The sequence below is a fragment of the Podarcis vaucheri genome (genome assembly GCF_965113315.1).
Source record: "Podarcis vaucheri genome assembly, chromosome: 6".
Taxonomy (NCBI): domain Eukaryota; kingdom Metazoa; phylum Chordata; class Lepidosauria; order Squamata; family Lacertidae; genus Podarcis; species Podarcis vaucheri.
The window spans coordinates 50,460,126-50,486,003 of NC_138764.1; the positions used below are offsets into that span (position 1 = coordinate 50,460,126).

The window sequence follows — 25,878 nt, forward strand, 5'->3', positions numbered from 1 at the left end:
TTTTTAAAAATGAGATCCCCCCCCAACATTTCATTGGGTTTAGGTAACATCTGAAAAATGCATGCTATCAGTAATACCTACAACAACAGTGAAAGTATTACTGTGAAATCAATTACTGAATACTATTGCCTGTTCTTAAAAAATGAAATAGCATTTGTTTAACAGACCCATAATAAATACCTTTGTAAATCTTTATTTGATAGTGCAACAAAAATAGATTTCTACCCTGGGGCTTCTACACAACATACCTCTATGTCAAGCACAGTATATGGCATTAAACATAACCATTATAAACCAGTTTTGGCATCTCAGTCATGTATTGCAAATATATGCAGGCTGACCCTCAAAATGATCAAAAGGATTGGTGGGGTTTCCATGGGGAAGACCAGCTTATATATGCTAAGGAAGCCAAGGGGTGCAGTATAACTATGTGCTTTGCATGTGGATATACATTCCTGTGTGATCCTGTCAATAAAAGTTCAATAAAAGGGGTAGAATGCAGGTTCTCACTCCTCAATCAAAGTCCTTCATTTTTCATGAGAGGAGCAAATGGGAATCATTTACTGCCATGGGAGATATTAAAGGTATGCACACAGGGGTACCACTGGGTAAGATATAAATTTTCTCCCTATAACTGTAGACCCTAGCCACCGATCACCAAGCCTTCTTCTATCTGCATAGCCCTGGCCTTTCTTCTGTTCCATGCTAGAGTATGATGGAATATTGGGAAGTGGCTTTTATTTGCTTATGTTTACAGTGCCATTATATATAACAATATCAATTAATGAAATCATATTTAAAGGCTATATTCTGAAGCATTCCCATAAACACAAATTCATGAATCCCTTCTAGATTTCCTTTTTAAAAAACTTTATTTGACTATCAGGACTTTTGACAGAATGAAGTGTTTGTCAGGTATAAGATTTACTGCAAAAAAATAACTTGGAATTTATCCATAAATTTGGAATATATCCATAGTCATTGGTTCTTAATTAGTGAGTTTATCAACTGGTCAGTTTTAGTTGTTTAAATAACTAAACAAATAGTACTTGCAACTCGTGGTAGTATTTTATGAAGAGTCTTATTTCACAGGCAATCATTTAGTTTTATCTATTGCAAACAAGTAGCTACACATAGATATTATTCTCCACTGCTTCAAATTGCAGAAACTTCATGACATTGATATGGAAGATGTAAACAAGAAAAATTGGCAGTATGCCAACAGATCAGACTGGATATTAGGTACTTTCTGTATGTGTGACTACACACCGTAGTGCTGATAACGTCTAGCTCAGCTCAGAAAAGGACTACCCCAGAAATTGGTACTTTCCTAGAAATGCAATCCCTTCTTCCAATTTCACATGCATCCAAGTCGCCTTTTGAACTCCCATCACTATTCAGTACACCTGAATGATTATATGTACACAGAATCCCCATTTGTGTTAGAGATAACAGATATTTTATTAAGCCTGACCTTGCCTGTTAATATTCAGCCCACTGACAGTCAAGACTATTTGACCTTGATCCAGAAGACTTTGGTTTCAATATGGACTGCTCTAGGATGGAATGTTACTCATTAAACCCAAAAACAGACACACCACAGTTTAATTCTCACCTCCTTTCACCCCCGTAGAAATAAGAATTGGAGGAAGCCCATCTTCTGGAATAAGATTCATCGCACTGCCAACTGGACTTCCAACCTGAGTAATGCTTCTTGAAAATGCAAGTGTGTTTTCAGTCTACAAGAAGCAGTAAACAACAACACTATGTAAATGCATAACTAGACATATTTTACTCTTCATTTTGTAAAATACAAGATACAAAAACAATCTGTACTATAGGCTCTCATGTAAAAATACATTGCTAGGGAAGCTACTTCTGCCTGTACCCTCTGACCAAGAGACATGTCCAACATATTACAACAAAAATCAGAGCTTTTCCTCACCTCTACGGGTGAAGTAGTGTTGCTCATGGGTTTGCTTGGATCATGTGACACTGCTAGCGCTCCAGGGGAGGTTGTTCCAGCCACTGTCAATTTGGCTGCATCAGCAACTTCCCCATTGGGTAAGATGCCATCAGCAAACCAAACACGTCTTTGTTCTCTGGGCTGAGCCACTAAGGAAGAGATGGGAACAACTCATCAAAAGAAATGCATGCATGAAAAGAGAAGTGAAGCTAGCTGGCTTTAATTGAGATACAGAAATACACTGAAACACAAACAAAAAAACAGCGATAGGGATTTGAATATTTCCAATGCCACAACCAAATAAAGAAGAATCTGATTTTGGTTCAACAGTTCCCATAGTGGTTGTCTTTTAAGGCAGCTTGTCTTTTCATCAGCAGTTGAAGATATTTTTTAAAAAGAACATTGTAAATAGTAAGTTTATCTTTAGTGATAACCAGATTAATATTCAATCATTTAGATCTAAGCATCTTGATCCTATAGTTAATCTCTAAACTGAATAAATACCTCCACCAGATACATTGAGTTAAGGAGGCTTTCCTATGCAAATAAAGAACCAGTTTGAGCAGTTCTCAAACACTGACATTTACATGAGCAGATATAGCCATTTCATTTTCACTTGATGAAAATAAACTGCTTTAGAGTGCTGAGTAACTATCAGACCATACTTCTCATCAGCCATGGGTGTTTCATATACCCACTTGCCTTTGAGTAAATCCCATGGAATTGGGATTCTACTGTTATTTTTACACAAACTATCACAGGTGCTGGTCATCTGAAAGACCCTATATGCCAACAATCACTTTATAGGTAAAAACAGGTAAGGTTGTAAAATGTATACAGTGCAACAAAGATGGTTGAGTGGTCAGATCTGCACCACTGTTTAGGAATTATATGAAGAAGTATCAAAGGGAAACTTGACATAAACTACTGACTTAGATGTCTTTTTTTCAAGTCACTTGGGTAGGAAAAATTGCTACAGCAGAAACAACAAATGAAGTTCAGGCTCCGCAAATAGTTTTTCCTTATGTGTGCATGTCACTTCTTTGGACTGCAGCCCAAGTAAATAATACTAATCAGCATTAACACTAATCAGCATTTTGATAACACACTTAGAATTCAGAAGTACTCTGTATGATGGCAGAGGTCATCATACAGGGTGACCAAAGCAGTTTCTGTGCCAAAACTGGGCTTAAACCTCGATTGAAATGGATCCAGAAACTCAGTTTCTTCCAAAAGTGCCTGGATCTGGTCTGCAACCACTTGCTCCAGAACCTTGCTCAAGAAAGGGAGATTTAGCAACTGGCTGGTAGTTAGCTAGGTTTTTCGAATCCAAGGAAGGCTTTTAAAGGAATGGTTTCACCACTGCCTCCTTCAAACAGGCAGGGACCACCCCCTCTCATAAAGAGGGGGAGTAGGGAGATGGAATCTAAGCAGAAGAAAAGAAGATCCCTACCTTCTGCACCTGGATGCTTTAGGACTCCCACAGGTACCATAACAGTAGGTGGTGGAGAGTTCAGAGCTCCAGAAGCCTGTGCTTGCTGTAAGGGAGGAATGGTAGAACAGTACTCAGCAGGATTGTTAGGATTAGGGCTCTGGCTTGAGGCACTCATCATGTTCTCCCAGGCTTGTGCTAAGGAAACACAAAACACACAAAAAGGCAATCAGTACACCAGAAAAATCATGCAACCACTGCAATTCTAAGTTTTGCGATATATCAGATTAATGGCTCTTTTCCTTCATCAGAAAATATATTTATGCAACTATAAGTCCTGAACCTATCCAGGTGTGGTCTAAACATCTGCCTCTGCTCCCTAAGATGATGTAGCAATCTGAAGGAGGCAATGTAGACAGCTCTGCCTTTTCTAAAATATTTCATGCTCACATCCATACTTGTTTTTTTCATCAGCAATACTGGGATATGGCTGCTCCTTGGATGCCCTCTGGATGATTGGCAGAGATAGTGGAGCTGTCCACTTATGCCGATAGCCCAGTACCCCATGCTCAGGAAAGCACAGAACTAGATTATAACTTTAACAAAGTCAAAAAGCAAAAATAAAGACGAATCTCAAAATATTAGACGAAATCCACTGAATTGTTGGCACCTTTAGCATCAAATGCTGTGTAACTGAGAAATATGATTATTGAAATTATTAATACTGGAAAAATATATTTACTACAAAATACTGACTCAGCCTAGAGCTTCAAAGGATACCTAAAGGGTGGTGGCATGTTCAAGAGTCTGATCTTATCTCCTCTTGGGCCTCTGTGCTATGAAAAAAATATAACCACTATAAAAGGGATTCCTATCCAACTTTCCTTTACAATCTTTATGAATTATCTGGAAATGATTTTTTTAAAAAAATAGGAACGTGTCTGGGACTGTAAGTAGATGAGCACCAAAACACAAACACCACACTTCTCTATTCCACCCCATCCACTTCAACATTCCCACAAGTCAGCCACCAATTGAACAATCACTGCTTCAGCCTCCTGAAGCAAAGAATGATGAAGTACTTGTTGTACTGTACCCAAATACACCAAAGTAACTAACTGACAAACAACAGGAAAGCAGCAGCATCACCTACCACTGCAATGTCATAGAACATAGATGCAGCTTGGTTCCAGGCACAGAAATACATTCACCTACAGGCAATGTGGACCCTCTTATAAATACTTTTTCTTTCCCATCACTAATGAGTAATGGAAAGGAAAGGCTTCTGAAGGGAAATTACAGCTCAATTAATTTTATTAGACCTTGTTAACAAAAGACGTTCAGATACAAATGAACCTATATCAGGTTCCAACCTTGCACAAGTACAACCCAAAAGTATTATGCATTAACCAAATGGAGTCAGCTACCTTTGTTACAAAAGCAAGAGTGTTTCACGACATTGACTCAGGGCATCCTTAAGAAGGATTTGCCCTGTAAGCAGAAGGTTCCAGGTTCAATCACTGCCATCTCCAAGAAGGACTGGAAATGTCACCTGCCTGAAGGCCTGCAGAGCTGCTGTTGCTCAATGCAGATGACACTGTGCGTGATGGACCGCTTGTCTGACTTGAAATAATGCAGCTTCCTATGCAACTCCCCCCTCTTCTCAGAGAATAATATTTCTTGTCCTCAAAAATCAATGTCACTTTAGTCACTACTTTTTAATTCATAGTTGCAATAAACCCACCATTTCCTGTCACATTTCTATCAGCCTATAGGGAGAGATGTTAATATTTAATGCTTTAAATAGCACTGTACTTAAACTGCGGTAGCTCATTGTCAAAACGCAGTACAAAATTTAACAACATAATTCTTAGAATCCTTTTGAGACAGATAAGAAGTGACATTTCAGAGCTTATATACTCAGCTTTTCAGGCCAGGCATCTTTTCAGGCACCAAAAATGTAATGTATGAAGCACAAAATGTCTGGAGCTACTGTCAAGATCACTGCCTTACATAAATCACTTGCAAGCGTTTATTCTCTCTCATCTTCTAAGTCATGAAAGCAAAATTTACTGTGTTTTTGTGTGCTCAAAAGGAGTTCCCACAACCAGGAACACTGTTTTGGGACAGAAGATTAAATTGCAACAAACCGTACACCTACCTCTACCTCTACTTGTATAGAAGGTGCACGGATTTCTACCTGAAAAAGTGACTTCAAGTCATCTGACACTATTTAAAGCTCTGATAGGATCCAGATCAATCACACTCCATGCACAAACATTGAGCCTGCCTAATTTCTTCTGTAAATCAGGAATTGTGGAAACAGGTTAGTTTTGAAATAGCTCATGAGTACAGATAGGCTTTAGATTGGGACATCACTTTAGAAAATAATTATCCATATTGAAATAATTTCCAGTAGGGAAACAAAACGCACTAGGCCACATTATTTATCCCACTCATGTACATGGTTGGTTCTGTACAGCACAATGTTAGTGGAACTTACATTTAGTTCCTACCCTGTTACTTACCATTCATTAGGACCGAATGGCAAATTACACACACTCTGGCTTCCTTTCTGTCCATATACAGCAGTTTGCATTTTAGACTGCAGCAGGCTGCACAGAATACCTTAAGTAAAATAGGAAAAATATATTCAGTCATTTAGCACTCTTTTATGACTACAAGTTTTCAGATTGAATTCTGTACCTAATTAGCCAACACTCACCAGTGCTGCTTTATCCTCATCCTACAGGAAAAGTGCTAGAATGACACTCCCCCCAAAAAAAACCCCACCACCAACAACAACCCAAATCAACCTTAGTACAATATTCCTGTCTTGTAATGAGTTATGGGATTTATACTGATCAGACAGAATATAACTTAATGGGATATAATAAAACTAGAGGCACCCATTATCACATTATTTGATTATGCTGAAAACAGGAAATGTCTGAGTTAATATTGTGGTATTCCTATGCAGAATATCAAAATCTTACAGTCTTTATAACCTTGGCCACTTTCCCACTTCATTAAATAAAGTCATTAGAGGTCTGAACACACTTGCCCTCAACTCTGTGTTGAGGTCTCAATGCACCTACACTGAAACAGTTAGCCAGTCAACATTTACAGTTTCATAGCGGCCAAGCTTTACTTCACCTTTATCAAACAGCAAATATACTCAAGCATAGTCAAAATGCACCAAAAATAGCTCCTGGTTTTAATTCAGGAAGTAAGGCTGGTTTTGTCCTATTAGTTATTGCCTTATATTGCATAGACGGTAGCATTTCAATTTCTAATGAGGTTCTTGTACTCTTTCCTTCCTGTGATCTAACAATATATATTTAATGAAAAATTAAACAGCCGCTCAACTTTGAATGAAATTTCCACACTCCAAAAAAACATACAATATTTTATATTTCTACACTCATGGAGGAATTGTTGCTGGAAAATTCAGCTCAACAGTAGACTAGGATGGAAATTTAAATTTATGAAAAAAATCAGTGCCCTAAGCTGGGAAATGAAATATTAACTTTTCATTCATAATTTACTATTCCAAACATCCCAACTACATTAAACAAACCAAATATTTAACAATAATCCTTTCACAGAAATGAAAACTTTAGATTAATTGTTGAAAATTCTTGTAGCATGTATAGAAGATGTCTCTTCCCCCATTATCTCACTGAGAAAGAAAAATACAAACTGACCTAATCTCTACAGGGGATCTCCCCAAATCAATTGTTATATCTTTTTTTTAACCCATGTTCAGGACCATCTTTGCTAAAGTTGGATTCAGTGAGCTGCAAGTTATTATGTAACTTATTCACTGGAGAAAAAGAGTATCACACTGGATACAGTAATGCTTATTCAAACAAAGTCAAGGTCAATGAAAAATCTGCTGCCCAGAGGAAATGAACTGTAAATAAAGCAATGCCAAAATGCTTCGTGTAAAGGAAAACATCAGCATAGTGTTGGGTATTATAGTGATTATTACCTATACCAATTTGTGCATCAGCATGAAATATTAAGGGAGAGAGAGGTTCTTATACAGCAATAAACTACAGTGGTGCTATCAGGGCAGTGACATGCAATCCCACTTTCAATACTGTTTGTACCTGCAAAGGTTTTGGGGCAGCCACATTTCTTCATTTTCAACCAGTGCATATCCTGTAACTGTCTGCTGAAACCCTATTACTTTTTATACCGCAAACGTTCTGGTTTTGTTGCACAAATGTTGTTACAACAATAATGAGGCAGCACTGGGGCAGCATCACAGAACAAATTTAAGCAAAATAAATCCACCACTTTTGCACTATTATTGTGCCAAGGATACGTTGCAGAATAAACCTGTGATAAAACACCAGCCTGAAGGGGCTCTCAGTGTAAAACAAGTTTCAGATGGGAAGAAAGAGGTGTCTATTACAGTTAAATGGTTTAAAAAGGCCTAACGTTTTACTACAAGCAGGAATCCCACTGAAAGAAAAGCCCCTGTGCTTTCTTTGATAAATAAAATGGATAATTGCTAAAGAAAACACTTCCATTTCTACAGCACCATGCACAGCTGTGCTGATTACAGATCTTTTATTCACTTAATTCTACTTTACCTTGTCTTAGTTGAGAACAATATTCAAGTCTGTATTTTTATAAGGCCCCAAGATATCAGGCTTATTTTACATCCAATTTAAAATGAAAGCACAGAAATCCTAAATGCCACACATTTACTTATTTCTCAGGAATATTTAAAAAACAAAATATTGATATTTTTTCAGCTGAAAACCGGATAACATGATACAAAACCAGGCTTACAAATGACTTTTTGTTTGGTCACTTATGCTAAGTCAGCATTCCTTTCAGGCAACCAGACAGAAAATATTTTTCATCATCTCTAAATCTGCTAATGAGTTAGTTACATGAAGGCAGGTGGGATATAAAGATTTTGTGGGAACATATTGTTTGTGGACTTATTTCTACTGATGTGTGCTAAAACCACTTGTAAAATGGTCCAACCTGTATAAGAAGCACTTGTACAGAGAAGTGCTTTACCCATTACCAACATCATGTATTTTTAGCTATCACAACATTCCCTCTCCACCCTGGAGTCTTCTAAGAATTTGGAGTGGTGTTATATTGTAATAGTGATACCACAAATGTATGAAATAACAAGCAAATCAATTAATTCTTGGCTGATCAATCATTCAGGGCAGAGACTGCTTACTGTTTGCAGCAACGGCTTGAAAGCATGGCAAGCACCTTAGAGAACGACATACAACACTCTTCTTAAAAAGGAAAAGGCAAGTCAGGGAACAGCCACTGCCTGAAGACACCTCTTTTCCCCTCCCTCTGCTTTCACCCTTTCTGATATGGAGCAGGAAAGGCCAGCAGAAGGGTTGCCAATTTGGTCTCCATGGCCGGGCTCACCAGCTGCCAAACCGCCTCCCAACCTCTCATCATGGACCACCCCACAGCTTGAAAGCTGGGGTGAAGGTTGGCTGTTTATTACTCTTGCCAGAATGTGATGCCACACTCACCACGGCAAGCAGCCTATAGTGAAAAGTGGTTTACCCAGTGGGGCAGAGCAGCACCCTAGATTCCCATCAGCTGGGCTGCTGCTGCTGCTACTTATCAGGAGGAGGAAGCCAAGGTATGAGGCATAACAGAAGTTGGTGTGGTGCGTCCACACTGGCAAAGTCAATCCGGCATTCCCGCCAGTTGAGCCACACCACACTGACCTCTGTCACCTTGCTCCACTACCTCCCAGTAAGCTGCAGCAACAACACCTCTGCCAGAAACCTAGTGCTGCAGCTCTGCTTCTGCCTATACTTTATCACAAAGTGTGCTGGGGGGGGGACCCCATAAGATTCAATAAGTTATTTATTTGGGGAGTATACTTGTTTTCTAGCTTGATGCAAAACTAACAATTAATAATACCTTTAACACTCATATTATTTTCAGTAGCCATTAAAATAGATATCTAACCTTACTTTGCTAAAAACTACAAAATGCTTACTAAAAATATCCCCCCCAATTCTGTGGCTTCAATCATTTGTGAAAATATTTCATTAAATATAAACATACCTTTCCACAGGCTCTGCAATGGTGTCGCCTTTTAGTGAATGTAAATCTGGCCTCACATTTCATGCAGTTTGGTGCTTGAGAATCTGGAACCCAGACCGGAGCCACTTCACCCAAAGTAGTAAATGGCTTTCTTGTAGGAACTCCAAACTGGCCAGCTCCAAGGTCGTTGTCCGGACTATCTGAAGCTGCTGCAAGGCACGAACTACTAGAAACCCCAGACTTATAATCATCAGAATGCTCCCTGCCAATATCTGTGACTGATGCACTCAGTGATGTTTCATCAGAAAATACATTTGCTATGTTTTCACCTACTTTTACTTTTCCAGATACATCATTTTTGTTTTTACTGTTTCCTCCACAGTTTGGGGGAACCAGATCATTTTGTAAATGGTCCGATAATGGCTTTGGAATTTGTAGTTTAAGATTTGTAGGCTGTTTGGGTCGGGCACCACCAAAAGGAACACTGAGAGGCTGCAGACTAGCTGCTTGTTTTGGTGATGCTTGACTTGTTTCAGATGGTACCTGACTGCAGAGATTATGTAAATGTTTTTTTTTAATTTGGTCACCAGTGCAGTTCAAAATGAGCCCACTTCTCTCTGTGGCCTCATTTCCTCTTTGTTCATAAACATTATTGTAACATTCTGATTTGCTCTCCTCTATCTCCTTTTCCTCAGTCACCGAGTCTTCCTTGGAGGGTAAAGTCTTTGGAATATGAGCAAGAATTGGGTTCTGTATTCCATAGGAATCACAACAATTGAGCAGAGCACTTGATGCCGATGTACTCATGACATCAGTGGGACTGGAATCTTCAAACTCATCCATATATGCTCCCTTTAAGTCCTGACTTGCTACTGTCATGCCATCGCTGCTATCTCCATTACTACTACATGTTTCCTCCCGCTTTGCTGTATGCAACAGTGTTTCATCCTCCCCAGGTGTTTGCTCATTACTGATCTGATTTTCTTTAGTCAGTTCCCCATTTGCCATCTCCTGAGATTCTGATAAACAAACTGTCGTGCTGAGCAATTCAGTTGAGCTGAGTATTTTTTCATATTTGTCAGCTTCATTGTCAGCAGCACCAACATCCATAGAAGCCAAATGTCCGTCAGAACTTTCACCATGATTACCACTTTCAAGCGTATTTGGCTGACAAGTTGCAGAGACCTCACATATCCCTGACTGAAATGGCTGGGCTGCTGGTTCTGCAACAGAAACCTCTGTGGAGAAACCACTATTACGTGAACTAGGTAAACAGTTTCTAGTTTCCAGCTGAGCAACAGCATCAGTATCAAAACCCTCACCTGATGCACAGCTTTGCTGTATTTTAACACTAGGGCCAAGTGGCCTCTGCAATGTAATTACATTCATCCCTGCTGCTGCAGTTTCTGAGAAATGAAGGTCTTTGTTTGAATTATCATTCTCCTTTAACCGAGAAGAATATCCACTGGATAAGCAGGCAGAAGCAGCAACACTACAATGGTTGAAAAAATCTTCTTCTGCAGGTAGCCTGTTTGCTTGTACTGCATCTTTTTCAGTATCTGAATCTTTTTCAATGGACCCGTTTACAGTAACATCAATGTGATCAGCTTGTTGGGTTTCATTATCCAGTGTAAAGCTAACAGTATCCATTCTGGGGGAATTGCTGTAATTTCTACAATCTAACAAATCACTTTGCAGTCCTTTTTTGTCACAGTTATGCATGACTGCTACTACAAGAACGTTTTTTTCCTCTGGTTTCTTTTTCCTTCCTTCTTCATCCATCAAATTGTACAGGGCATTTCGATTGCTATTTCTCTTAACTAGCTGATGATCATCTGTTGCTGCCTGATCATCAATCCACATGTTTGGGCTTTCTTGTCTTATATTAAGATTCTTTCCATTAGAACAGCAATCTCCTCCTCCTGTTGATGCAGTGGCTAACTGAGACAGGGAGAATGACTTCAACTTTTGCGGACACTCATTAGGAATTGTGGATTCATTCACGTTGGCCAGAGCTGGGTTAAAAGACAGCCGATGGGAAGGAGGATCTAGGATCTTATTCCACTTTGCATCCAACAAAGTAGGTGAAATGGCTTCATCTGAAAAGATAAGTAACTTAAATCAATATGCAATAAATTCAGCATATGTAACTTGTACTTTGCACAAGAGGTTCAAATGTTTGTATATCAAAGGAAAATACATAATACTGTATTGGCCTGAATATAAGCCTCACTTTTTTTCCAAATTCTGTCCGTGAAAAGTTTAAAGTGTGGCTTAAATTTGCGACCTTACAAAAACTGGCTTTTATGATATTGCTACTGAAACAGACATATGGTAAAATCGAATGGGTGTGAATGCCTGCAGAATTTTAAGGGAGCAGCTTATATTCAGGTATTATCTTTTTTCCTCCCCCCCCCCCCCGAATTTTAAAGGTGCGGCTTTTAATCGGGTGCAGCTTATATTCGGGTCAATACGCTACTATTCCAAGAACTGTAGACCACAGAATTACAGAGTTGGAAGGAACCACGAGAGCCATCCAGTCCAGCCCCCTGAAGTGCAGAAATCCTTCACCCCTGTGTGGGTACTACATTACAAGTGTATTGCGTAACAATAATTATTATCTTATTTTGCAAGAAGCAATTATAGTTAAACTAGCTTAAACCCAGGATCAGACAAGATCCCAGTTTGCATGAAAATTACTGTATTTCCATCTTTTGAAATGTATGCAGTTCTACAGTCACAAAGGTCTCAGTCTAAATCAGAACCACAGTGTAGGTTGGTTTAACACTTTACCTCTTGAAGTTTCCCAATGAAAACCACCCATAAGTTGCTATTTGCCCTAGAAGAACACACAAATGGGTGTCATATGTTTTTCATTCCAGAGTGAATAGTAGCTTAAGGGAGAAATTTTGTGAGGAAAAAAGCACAGAGACAAAGTATTAAAATATTCCTTACCCTGTGCTGGAGACCCAATGCAGATTAGGTACTCCCACAACTGCTATTTTTTAAATCAAATTCAAAAAGATGAAAATGCAGTCATACATTTCTCTAGATTATCAGTTTGGCTCCCAAGTTAGATTTCTGGTTTTGATTAGTCTCTAAGGCCTGGAACAGAAATATTTATTTATAATACACATTTTATGGGAATACGTAATCTTAACATCTTGGTTGATATATTTAGCTGCAAACCAGAGGAAGTAGAAAACAACAGCATTAATTAAGACAAACATGTAAAACCCAAACAAGAATTGACATCATATAAGTTATTCAAAGAAGCTGGGGACAATACAGCACAGCAAACTGAACTAAATGTCAATTTTGGAGACTCAAAAGCACATTGAAATTCCTGTTTAATCTTAAAGCTAATTGGGTGACCTTGGGCAAGACATCATCTTGCAGCTTTAGCTAACTTCACAGAATTATCGTAAGCATAAATGAGATTAAAATAATTGCAAATCGCTTCTTATACTGAAAAATATTGTGGAAGCAAAAGCATTTCTAGTTACTGTTCCCTTTGTAGATGGCATTGTTAACTGTATAGCAATTCTTAAGTGTTTTACATAACTATATAGCTTAGGAACACTGCGGAAACACTGGAATAAACGGCTTTATACATTCTCCAGTTGCCAAAATCAAAACAGAGATCATGTAAAATTAAATAAATGCATGTTTGTTCCACATATAATAAAAAAAAATCACATACTATACTGAAAATCTCTGTAGAGGTAATAGGGCCCAAGCACAGAAAGTCCATTAGTTAGTATACTGCTGCCAACTGTATATACTGTTCTGGCTAAAACTAGACAAAATGAGAAATGCATGGTCGCATTTCACATGTCTTTTTTTGGGAGGGAGGAATAGCAAACATTAAGAAGCTCATCAGGACTGGAGCTACAATGCTTAAAAACTGGAGTTTGACCCTTTCCCCGCACCATGATTCGTTTTATACACACAATACAGATGCTGATATTTACCACAAAGGAAATTTGCCACTGTCACCAATGGCAGCTTCTTCCTCAGGGCAAATAGCAGTGGAGGGTTCACACACCCTCCACCCCCCCCCAATTTATTTTTTTAAAAGCAGGTCACATTAAAGGAGAACATGCATTTCTAATATCATCTAGCTTGGTTGCCAGTTTGCAATCTAAACCATGGCCAAAATATAAATACTTCATCAAAGTGCACCTACTGCCTTTTATACATGCACACAAACATAAACCAATCAAAACTATTTGGGTATTCATATGGTAACAAATTTGCAGTGCTATACCAGTTTAAGGTGGTGAGTGTTTTAAGAACTCTTCAGCTGCAGTAGTGACTGGGGAGGAAGCAGAGACCCTTTCTGGGGAGCAAAATCTGTCACTACAGCATTCAGGTGAACTACCCTGAGATCGGTGGATGAAGGGCAGTATGCAAATTTAGTAAATATAAAAAATAATAATAAATGAAGAACTGCAACTTCTCCACCCACTGAAGAACGGCTGGATAAAGAGACAGATTCACCCAATTCAGCCACATGTGGCTGACGACGATATCTTCTTGGCACCTATGCTCAATGCCAGCAACAGCGAAAGCAAAAACCCTCTCAAAATTTAGTCCTCACACTCCCCAAAAGGGGCTGCTTTTTGCCTCTCCAACCGTCCTTCCTCCAGCATCCGCCCTTCAGGCTGCTGCAGTGCTTTCTCAAACAGCAATCCAGGAATCATATCTGCTTTTTGCAAATACATCATTTAGCACCATAAAAAGGGAAACCACTCAGGAAAGCAATTAGTCTATGAGTTATACCCACAGACTAAAACTATTTTCGTTTCTCAGAAGAACACTACAGCGTGGACAAGCCCTAAGAAAGCAATTTCTATCAGCCCAACTAGCGAATAAATGTTGGCCAAAAAAGGTAACCAAATCACATTAACTCTCAAATAGCACTTTGATTGCTTCTGTAGTTGGAGTCATTAAGCACCAAAGGTTGTGTTTTTCCTTAGAAAAGCTATTTATTTATTAATGGCATGTGGTGCCACAAGATGACAGTTAGCTGTGACGGCTTTAAAAATGGGATTAGACCTTCCATCAGTTAGTCTAACAATGCCTATTAGTTATGATGACTATATGAAGCCTCCATGTCTGGAAGCAGTATACCACATTACTAGGTCTTGGGGAGAAAAAGTGGGAGTGGAAATAGCCTACTTATAATCTCCCCAAAGGCACCTCTTTGGTTTATGTGAGAAACAGGATGCTGAACTTGACAGACCTTTCATCTAATCCAGCCAAGCTCTTTTTGGGTTTGCCTGTTTCCATTGCTACACTTTTCATGCCAGAGAATGCCCTACTTGTACAAATTATACAATGATAAATCCTATCCATGTTTTAGCAGGCATTCACAACAGCAGAACAGTGAAGTAGCATAGTATAAGGGGGAAAGTGACTTAGCTACATACAAATCACGTAACAGGGAATACAGCAATCACAGACAAACAAACCACTTGGGAATTTAATTTTACAAAACATGTTTGATGTTTCAGCATTGTGTGAATGCCATTTTTTCTTCTCCCTCCTCAATGTACACATTTAGTAATGTAGTTAGTAAGTTAATAAGCTCTTGTATTCCTACAACAAGCCACAGAACCTAGGGAGGAATACACCTACCAAACCCCATTAGAGGAAGGCTTCCACAACAGGGCTTTCCCCTCCCACACATGCCACATCTATAATTTGCTCAAGGGGTTGGGAGAATCCCCAAAACAGCACACAAGAGCAAGGGATCATTCCATCTGGGAAACTGATACGCTTGTACAGATGGAACATTTGTGACAGCGTGAAGCTGAATTCCCCCCTAGTTATTTGTGATTACTCAGGGAGTTTACTGCTTTTATTTTGTGATGTAAACTAAATGCTAACACAAACGACAAGCTGTAACCAATATTTGTTCTTGGTTTACCACTCATGGTTCATCTGGAGGAGACAGACCATGAGCCTGTGTTCAAATGAAAGGCTAAGCCGAACTATGGCTTAGTCCTGGGTAGCGCAGTGGCAGCAGGAGCAGGGGAAAAGGGCAGTGGTCACAATCCCCTGGACCCACACATTTGCTCATTTGTGCTAAGCCACAGTTTATGTTAGTAAAAAAAGGTAAAGGGACCCCTGACTATTAGGTCCAGTCGTGACCGACTCTGGGGTTGTGGCGCTCATCTCGCTTTATTGGCCGAGGGAGCCGGGCTTTGTCTGCAGACAGCTTCCGGGTCATGTGGCCAGCATGACTAAGCCACTTCTGGCGAACCAGAGCAGCGCACAGAAACGCCGTTTACCTTCCCGCCGGAGCGGTACCTATTTATCTACTTGCAGTTTGACGTGCTTTCGAACTGCTAGGTGGGCAGGAGCTGGGACCAAGCAATGGGAGCTCACCCCATCGCGGGGATTCGAATCGCCGACCTTCTGATCAGCAAGTCCTAGGCTCTGTGGTTTAACCCACAGCACCACTATTATGTGCAATTTTTAGCCATCGGTTAGCAGAGTCATAGGTATAGAAAACAAACAATTAATCAGTGTTGTAAAAGCTAGTTAAGACTTGTGCTAACTAGGAGCACAATGAAATGTAACACTGAACTTAGTGTAAAATGGGGGATTGATCTGGGAGTATGTGCATTCTGGGTGGCAAAAGAGCGGATGGAAGCTGATTACTTCTTATGCACAGACAGCTAATCTTATCTGTACTAGCTCTAGCTGCAAGCAATTCTTACCTGTGAATTATATATCTATGCAATTGTGCCAATGTTTGACACCCAATTAATACAGGGATATCATTCATGTAATCACTGAAATTTTTAAGACAATTATTTTAACTGTTTCTACCTAGAAAAAAATTGTAGATTTCTCAATATCCTTTTCAGACTTTTATTCCCAGCAAATGCATAACAGATGTTAGTTACAATGGAACAGGAAATACAAAGAAATACAACCAGAGTCACAGATCCAGATATTAGTTTGCATCTCCAGCCCTAACAAAAGTTACTCACCTTCATTTTGTTCAAATTCATCTAAAACCTTATCAAGGTTAAAAGCCTCTGCCTGGAAATAGTTCTCCATTTGTCAGGAAATGCCACCCAGCTCCTTGTCTGAACCTGTCAAGCAGACAGCCAGTTATGAACTTCTAGCAATATTCCAATGTCCCATCACAAGATTTAGAGATTATTACCAAGCTTAAAATTTAAGCTAGTTTGACTATTTCCTATAAAATCAAAAGCATTTCCCAGTATTACAAAACTGTGATGATGAAACTGTATTGATCCTCTAATTCCTAATGCCTCCTCAATATCAGCCAGATATACAAATAAATTAGAAGCCTTCTAGACTAAGAAGGGACTTAAGGATTTATTTTGGTTTTATCAGTTAAATAACTGCAAGTATTATTATTATTTTTAAAAAACCCTAATAAAATCATATTGTTCCTTTTCTTTCTAAAGACGGGAAGGGGAAGGGGAGTCCTAACTCACAGATCTAATGGATGGAGGGGGTTAGGGATCCATGGAGGAGCCCCTCTGATGGCAGTGAAGATCTCTCCATTGGGGAGGGGGGACGTTATGTGGGAAAGCTCCATAGGCACAGTTCTATTTTCACTAGCAGTAATCAATGTTAGGCACTGAAACAAGACACTCCAAGGGCAGAGTATGACTGGCCGAGACAGGATCAGGTCCGCATCCATGCCACTCTGGAACTAGTATATCTAACTTCCCTCTCCATTAGAACCAATGGGGTGATTCTTTTAAAAAAGAAAAGGCTCCCTGGGAGCCAAGAAGAAGACAAGTCTGTCCGTACACCTCCAACCTTGCCAGTGCTAGCCAACATGTGATTAAAAATAGAATACAATCTGTCACTTCACACCCCAACCTACAACTCACTTGGAATCACACTCTTAGCTAACTTTTGGAAATAAAAGTCTTTTGTAAGCAACTTAGAGAGTTCTTGTTTGAGTTAAGTAGGACAGTGGTACCTCAGTTTAAGAACAGCCCGGTTTAAGAACGATTCAGTTTACAAACTCCGCAAAACCAGAAATAGTGTCCCAGTTTGCAAACTTTACCTCTGTCTAAGAATGGAATCGGAACGGTGGAAGGGCAACGTCAGTGTGAGGCCTCATTAGGGAAAGTGCGCCTTGGTTTAAGAACAGTTTCGGTTTAAGAACGAACTTCCAGAATGGATTAAGTTCGTAAACCGAGGTACCACTGTATATAAATTTGGTTAAAGGACAGCAGGATGACTGGCATGATGATAGAAAATGTACCAATCTATTCTTTTACGTATCCACTAAAATTAAGATCCCATGTAAAATATGAAACATTGCAGGACTTCCTAGATGAACATATTCAGTGAGCTGCACAATGGCAATTATTAATAACTTTGAAACAAAATTAATATATATCAACTACTGAAACTAATTTACTGCCTAACACTGCCAGCCTCCATATCTACTCCTTCTACCAAAGCAGAACTCCCCCATTCTACCCACAAGACCAGGTGTGTGTGTGCTCTAGTGGGAGAGGGGGAAGGGCACTGAGCTGGCTCAGGATCTACTGGATCTTCAGCGAGCCCTAGTGCCATCACATGATGGCATCAGTCCTAATCTAGACCCCACCTTCTGCATTTTTGTATGCTGCCTTGAGCCCTGGTTCTGGGATAAAGAATAAAAACTAGATTTGTCCAGATTGTACAAGCACAGCTAAAACACTGAAAGCTAAAAAGATATAATCAGTAATAGCTGAAAAGTAATTAAACAACAATGGAATTAAAACAATGTAAAAAATAAATCTATTAAAATACAGATGGTAAAAACAGCACAACACTATTAAAAACCCTTTCCTTAAAAGCAATCAGCTCCCAAAGGCCTGCTGGAATAAAACAATCAATCTCCACCTGCCAGAGGAAGGACCACAAGGACATAGTTCAGTCTAGGTTCACCAGGAAGGGAGTTCCAAAGTCTGGGAGCAGCCTCTCCTGCGTTCTCACAAAAGGTGCCTGTGAGCATGGCAGGAATGAGAGAAGGGCCACCCCGAACATCTCAAGAGCCCAGATAGGTTTGTATGGGAAAATACCCTGGGCCTTCAGATAGCCTAGGCCTAAGCAGTATAAGGTTTTATAGGTCACAACCAGCACTTTAAATTGTGACCGGATACAGACCAGTAGCCAGTGGAGCTCCTTGGGCCCTTTAAAAGTTTTCTAGCACTTTTCAAAGGCAGACCCATGTAAAGCATGTTACAGTAATTCAAATGGGATGTAACTAAGGTGTGTGTCACTGTGAGCAGATCAGACATCTCTAGGAAAGGGCACAGCTGGCACACTGGCTTTAGATATGCAGATGCACTCCTGGCCACTGCAGAAACCTGGGCACTCAGGCTCAGGGTTGCATCCGGTTACTAACTCAGACAGAAATCAGCAGGATTTCAATTAGTAGTGACTGAAGTATCAAATCAGGAAAAATTACCATGTTTTTTCTGTGTGTAAGACTAGGGGATTTTTTACCAAAAAAATAGGTTTAAAATTGGGGCTAGTCTTATACATGGGTAATGCTGAGGGGTGTTTTCTTAATTTGGAGTCCCCCCAAATAGGGGGCGTCTTATACATGGGGGCATCTTATACACGGCAAAATATGGTAATCAGTCTTCCGACCACACACACAACTCAATAAGCATGTTTGACCCAAGAATGCTACCAGTCATTTCTCATCCGTATAACAGATTTGAACTACAAGGACACATTGGGAGATATTACCTAATAAATATATAATCTCGGTAACTTCCCAATGGCCAAGTAACTTTATAAACCATCTCTACATAAAAAAGTTTTGAATGGATGAGGTGAAACAATAATTGCAAAGAGGAGTAGATGTGACAGTTCAGAAATCTTCACTTTATACAAATATATATTCCTTTCTTTTTCATAGAACATTTAACAACCCCACAGGAAACAAAGCTATACTGAAAATCACTGACTTGTCCAAAGCTATCTAGTGAGCTTTACTGTAGTATGGGCTCTAGACCATTTCAGTCAAATAAATTATATAATGGACATTTTAAAAGATGACTCCTGTTAATTCAATAATATTTTGTCTACTGTGCTTTGCATTCTTGAATCTGCAACTTCTACAGTTTCTAACCTAGATTAATGCATGACAGGATACAGCATTTAGCCTAAGCCTTGCCAACCACATAATCCTGGTGGACTGGAACAACAACTCAAAACAAGCCAACATATTAGCCAAGGAAGTAATACTATTTCACACTAAAGTATTAAATGCAATGTGACTGATATAACTTATTCAAGATCAAGGACCTTATAGAAATTAAAAGAGAGATTTGTATATCTTACAACAGTGTTTATTATATAGGGAAGGAAATCTGAACACAGAATTTTAAAATTAACTCTGTAACAATAAAGTGTAGTACACACAACTGACCTGTTCCTGCACACAGTCAAGGGATCAACCAATTCTTTAAGCAGAAGCAAAGTCTGCAATTTTTAATGCCACCATCCAAATAAACATTGAAGAAGTCTGTGCTGGTATGCAAAATAGTAGGCCTTGCATGCAGACAATGAACCAGACAACCCAGTCATTCAATATATGTAGCCTCACAAGTGAAACAAAAAAGCTAGCTTGTTATGTGCACCTTTCTAAAACTTTCTCCCAAATCTATCCTGCAAGCATTTGTGCTGGAGAAGGCAACCAAAATACATTAAATCAAGAACTTAGTGACAGTGCCTGATTCCACAGCTAGGTTTCAAGGAAAACCCCACAACAGAGTCTAAAGAAAAGGCAGGCAAACTTGGCCTTAAATACACTTCAGTTCACAATCCACCCATAATAATTTTTTTACAAACAGGAAACTCTAAACTTTAAATTTAAAAATGCATGATTCTATTGCAGAACACTATTGTGACCAGCAATGATAAAAGTAACAATATATCGACGGCCACAGCTTCCTTGTCCTTGCTTCAAACAAAACACCCTAGAAACATTACTAGAAATTAGACTGATTCATAACTCTTATTGTGGAAGGCTCTGGGGTGGAAAAAATGTTTTCCTGCTTGGTTGTTTGTTGCCCTAGAAGGAACAGCAGGCCAGAAACTCAATAAATAAATAAATTTCTGATCTGTTTAGGACTGCAATATAAGAAGCATACCAAGGATGCAAATTTAAAGGTGCTCTCTTAATTCAAATATTCCAGATGTATACTGTCATTTGCCATCCTCTTACCTTTTTCTCCTACACATGCATAAAGAAACGAATGAACCAATGTCTATCCATGATATACACTGCCCAATCAGCTAGTTGAATTGAATCTGTATATTCTGCTTGATCCTAAAAATGAAACAAACACCACATTAGAATTCCTAAAGCTGCTATTAGTTGTATGTAGTTTAGCTATTTTCAGCCTGCCTCATCTTGAAATCCAAGTTAGGGTAAGATTTTCCCCCTCCGAAACCTATTAAAAACAATTTGATAACATAACCTTCGCTCCACTACATTTAAGTGGCCACCAAAGAAAGCCCCCCACCAAAAGGATACCAATTATTCCCTGTCTCCAACACATGCTGCCAAATCTCCACAGTAGTTACACAAATGAACTATCAACTATCCTTTCCCAAATAACGTGTAGACAGCACACATCTGATCTCATGAAGAGGCAGGAGGTAAGATGGGCTTAAACTAGTTTATTATCAGTGTCCTGAACTGCATCTAGTCTCTTTATGAGGCCATGCATCCTTGTGTAAATGTGCTTCCCGAAACACAGTCAAAAGCAACTTCAGAAGAGTAACCAAGCCCTAAGACTACAAAGGCATCACAATAAGTTGCTAGACACAAACTTGAAAAGACTTGCCATTTTCTCACTAGCTTAACTGGTAACACTTGCTTATGCCTACAATAGAAATTTGTACTTATTCATCTCAGGTAATAAAAGATTTGGGCACCTTACAGCACCTAATCTATAGTGGTTCTCACTTTCATTAGGAAACATGACATTCTTATTATAATAAACCAAGTTTTCTGTGATGGGATTAACTTTTTACCAGATTGGCTGGAGACTAACACCAAAGTATGGAGGAAATAGTCTTAAGGAAATAACCAGGAATAAGTTTTTGCTACAAGTATGCAGAAGATGGCAAAACATGAAGGCTGCAACTTGAGCTCTTCAATGTATCCTTGTTCCTAGATTGTGTACATCAGGGCTGTCCAACTGGTCGATCGCGATCTACCAGTCGATCTGACCTCTCTCCCTAAAAAAAGCTCAACTACTCTGATCTCTCCCCCCAAAAAAGCTCAACAGCTCTGATCAAATCCAATGGGTAGATCACTGCCAGTTTATTTATAGTGGGAGTAGATCGCAGTCTCTTGGACACCCCTGGTGTACATCTTTCCACAGAAGCATTCAATTAAGCCACCTGGTGACTGTCCCTCTGGTTAGTGTACCTTCCCTCCTCTCTGACTCAAATTACTAGAGTGACATGAGAAATTAAATACCAAAGCCAAATAAATACAAATGTGTAATGTGTAATGGAAAATAATCATACAGAACAGGACTATCAATTTGACTGGCATACTTCGATGCCTGCAGACATTTTAAAAATGGCAGACCCAAGTGACTTCTCCAGGGCAAAAGTCTGGGCAGGTCCTAGGCTGCCCAGACAACAAGACCTCCTCTCAGCCTTGCTAAGGAAAGCAGAGCAATATGTTTGGTACCAGCTTGGCTGCAGGAGTTGCCAGAAGGAGGTGTACAAAACATCATTCAATCATCTTACAGACTCCATTCCAGATAGGTGTAGGGTTTACTCCTTAGTCTTTTCTTCTCCTGAAGATGTACCACAAGGCTATGGGTATGTGCCCACCACACTACATAAAAATACATTTTCAACACCACAGAACCACTGTGTGTATTCACTGACTACAATAATCCTCAAAATTATGCCAATGGGAATGGGTCCTAATCACTTCATTCCTGCACACCGTTCTTTCCCTTGGGCTGGACGATATCTGGTTTTCAACATCGTGATATACCAGCTAAATACTGTGATATACAGATATATAGCAATGCCTGAAATAAGGATGGAACCATGTAGAAGCAAATGGGGTAATGTCCTGGCAACTACTACCCAGACAGAGAGAGGTGGGGAGGAAGAAGGAGCCAAACCTCGTGTCAATTTCTGGATGGTGTGGAATAGAGAGGAAAAGCAGAAGATACAGACCCTGGAGGGGGAACCCCCACCCCTATCTTAGCACAGGGATTCTTAGCACAGAGAGACAGACAAACACATGCATGCATGCACACCCATGCTCATGCAGAAGACAAGTAACAGGAACTGAGAAGCATTGACTAGCTTCACGGATTTTCCCACATTGTGGGAAAGCTGACCACAGAACTGAGGGAATGGGAGAAGAGGTGGTAGCAGGGACGGGAGCGGCAGGGGTGGTGGTGGGGGAGTAGCTCTGAGGCAAAGATGCACGTCTGCCACCTCCCTCAGTGTAAGGGGAAGGGACTGTGGCACTGGGGAGGGAGACAAGCAAGCGAGCAAAGCAGGGAGATGGTGGTGCGCTGTTTGGCCTGCCCCTCTCCAAACTTGTGTGTGTGAGATTTGGGAGAGGGAAGTCCTCTTCCCTCTATATCAGGGGTTGTCAACCTGGTCCCTACCGCCCACTAGTGGGCGTTTCAGGATTCTAGGTGGGCAGTAGGGGGTTCTACGGCACAAGCTGAATCCTCCTTCCATTGAGCACTGGTGGGCAGTAAGGAAAGTTTACCATCAAGAAAGATACATTAGTGGGCAGTAGGTATAAAAAGGGTTGACTACCCCTGCTCTACATATTTTAATCCCAGCAGTAGCGATTCTCCCCTTCCTGCAGAGAAAAGTCTTCGTTCAGCCGAGCCATCCCATGGGGAAGTCATCAGTTTCCAATCCTTTTGTCCAAATTTCCCTCATGATATATTGCCAGGTCAAAACAATTATCACAATGTGGATTCAAAAACAATTTGGGATGATACACTGATTTATCACCTAGCCCTACTCTCCACCTTTCCTATGCTATGATGCAGTCCCTGGTCAAAATATTTTGTGTTGCTTTTTCCTATTCCTGGTCCCATCATCAATATAGACTTTCAACACTGTTCTTCCTTCCTCAGTAAGTAGAGTGTGAAACTCTCAGGGTCATGGGTTTGAGTCCCATGTTGGGCAAAAGATTCCTGCATTGCAGGGTGTTGGACTAGATGATCCTCGTGATCCCTTCCAACTCTACAATTCTATGATCAATAATTACGGAGACCAAACGTAGAGAGGTGGAGAGAAATTAGATCAGAGTTAAGCATGAGTAGAGCAAAGTGCAATTATATAGTGAAAATGAGTGATGGATGTTATGCCAAAGTGGTGATAAGTTGAGTACTGTGCATATTTTGTGGTGAGTAGACATTTTACTAAAAGGCTATCTGGGGAATGGCTTATTTTGGCGTTTCAAAGTGCAGCAGGCATATACATAAAACATTTCTTCTCATGACCCAATAGTCCCATGAGCCAACGTACACCAAGAATGCAGAATATCCAGCAAAAGGGCATGGCAGCATGACAACAAGGTGAAGAGATAAACAACACAAAAGAATCATTATGCCATCTTCACTCTCAATTTAATAGCAGAATGAATAGGAGGACAGGGAGCGATGTAAGGACTGGGAGATGCAGAATAATTAACTTCAGTCTTATGAATTTTTGAATGTTGGTGCGAACAGTACTGCAAACATAAGACAACTAAACATCTAAACAAGCTTTCATCCTACTGATCCTACATAGTAATTGTATACCAAACAGTGTACAGCCAGCTAGGTGAACAGAGCTAGGAGTGAGTTCAAAGCAAAATTTTGACACAGCAAAGTGAAATCAGAAAATATGAAAGTGTTTATAACGAGGAAGTGTCATTCATAGCTAGGCACAGCTATTAGGAGATTTGTACAGCACTTTGATCTGCCTTTTACAGGGAACATTACGGATTTCTATGTTTGCTATATTATGGGGGGGGGATCAACACAGAGGTTTCTGACAGTTACAGATGTTCTAACAAAAAAGGCTATATACCAGAAGAGACATTTAACATATCTAGAAAATTGATGTATTTGAATACTGTGCAATAAAGCAAAATACAACCAATTCATAGGTTTACTTCATATATTTATATGAATTTCAGTCACTTTAGAAGATGATTCTACAGCATACATTAGCTCAAAATGTAATCATCTGTATAAAATATTAAGAGTGCATTGATACAATAAACATGCTTTTTATTACAGAACACTCAAGAAGCACAGGCTCAAATGAAGTCTAATTTTAAGGTAGATCATCAGCTGATGGTAAATGCCTCTCCCCCATAGTCAATGTATGCGGGAATGTAAGAGATTCTGGTTTCCCATCTGCCACTCCAGTGACAAAACAAAAGCTATTGTGCTTGAGACATGCATTTAACCCTTCTTCTCTTGTACTGGCCTAGATCTGCACTAAAGCAATTGAAAGTAATGGACCACAAAAAGTAAACAATGCTTATCCAAGAAGTCACAACAGTATGCAAACACAAAAAATATATAGGACCTCCTATTTTAGTTTATAAGTACCAGTTGCAGTAAAAACAGCACCTCTAGGCCAGCTGTTCCTCCCAACTGAAACAAATGTGACAGATAACTGTATGAGGTGAACCAGACAGAAATTATCCTCCCCCCACATACATACTATGCAAAATTTGCAGCATGAGTACTTGCCTCAGGTACACTCACTAAGAAGCTGACATATGAACCAGCCTTCTTAACATTTGCACCAAGACAAAAAAACACACTGCCTTTTATTACATTTCTGGATACATGCTTTGTTTTCCACAGCACATAAACTAATCTCTGTTGTTGTTTTTTTAAAAAATTGTAAAGTAGCAGTACAATCTCACCGTAGGAGCGGACAGACTGAACTAAAACAAACCTTCCACTCAACTTCTTAATTAGATGGAGGCAGTGAAGGTTTGGTTTAAAAAAAATTAAATGGGTCATTTAATGAAGCTCAATTTCCACAGCTATTACTAAAAAGATGTCTACAAACAGAATACAAAGGCCAGACCTTCTGAGGCCAGATGCCTTTAAGGAGTTTGAGAGCAAAGCATTCTTTTTTCTACAAAAGTCCATTATTTTCCCATTATTCAAAATAGGCTTAACCTACCAGTACTGAATCTTTGAAGTACTGGTAAGCAAGTTCCATTGACAGGAACTTGCAAAGTCTGTATATAATTAGGGTCTTGTTCTTAAAAGCTATTTTTGTTTAATCAAAAACATACAATATATATTCCGTTGGGAAAGCGTACTTCTTTACAATTCCAGCTACTGTTAATTACCTTTATCTAAAGATTTATTAGGGACGCGGGTGGCGCTGTGGG

At 39.6% G+C, this 25,878-nt stretch overlaps 1 protein-coding gene across 4 annotated transcripts in view; it reads right to left on the bottom strand.

Moving 5' to 3' along the window:
* The window catches only part of ZFYVE9 (zinc finger FYVE-type containing 9), a 48,683-nt gene that overhangs the window by 17,935 nt on the left and 4,870 nt on the right, over positions 1-25,878 (bottom strand). Inside the window, exons 2-8 of one of the 4 annotated variants that reach the window (XM_082228180.1) lie at positions 20,689-20,793; positions 16,460-16,564; positions 9,474-11,551; positions 5,927-6,026; positions 3,420-3,596; positions 1,946-2,115; positions 1,616-1,739 (exon numbers count right to left, since the gene is read on the bottom strand). In XM_082228180.1, the coding sequence (XP_082084306.1) occupies positions 1,616-1,739; positions 1,946-2,115; positions 3,420-3,596; positions 5,927-6,026; positions 9,474-11,551; positions 16,460-16,529 (2,719 nt within the window). In that variant the 5' untranslated portion in view covers positions 16,530-16,564; positions 20,689-20,793. The remainder of the gene's footprint in view (positions 1-1,615; positions 1,740-1,945; positions 2,116-3,419; positions 3,597-5,926; positions 6,027-9,473; positions 11,552-16,459; positions 16,565-20,688; positions 20,794-25,878) is intronic. The other 3 variants (XM_082228181.1, XM_082228182.1, XM_082228183.1) reach the window with 3 other exon arrangements.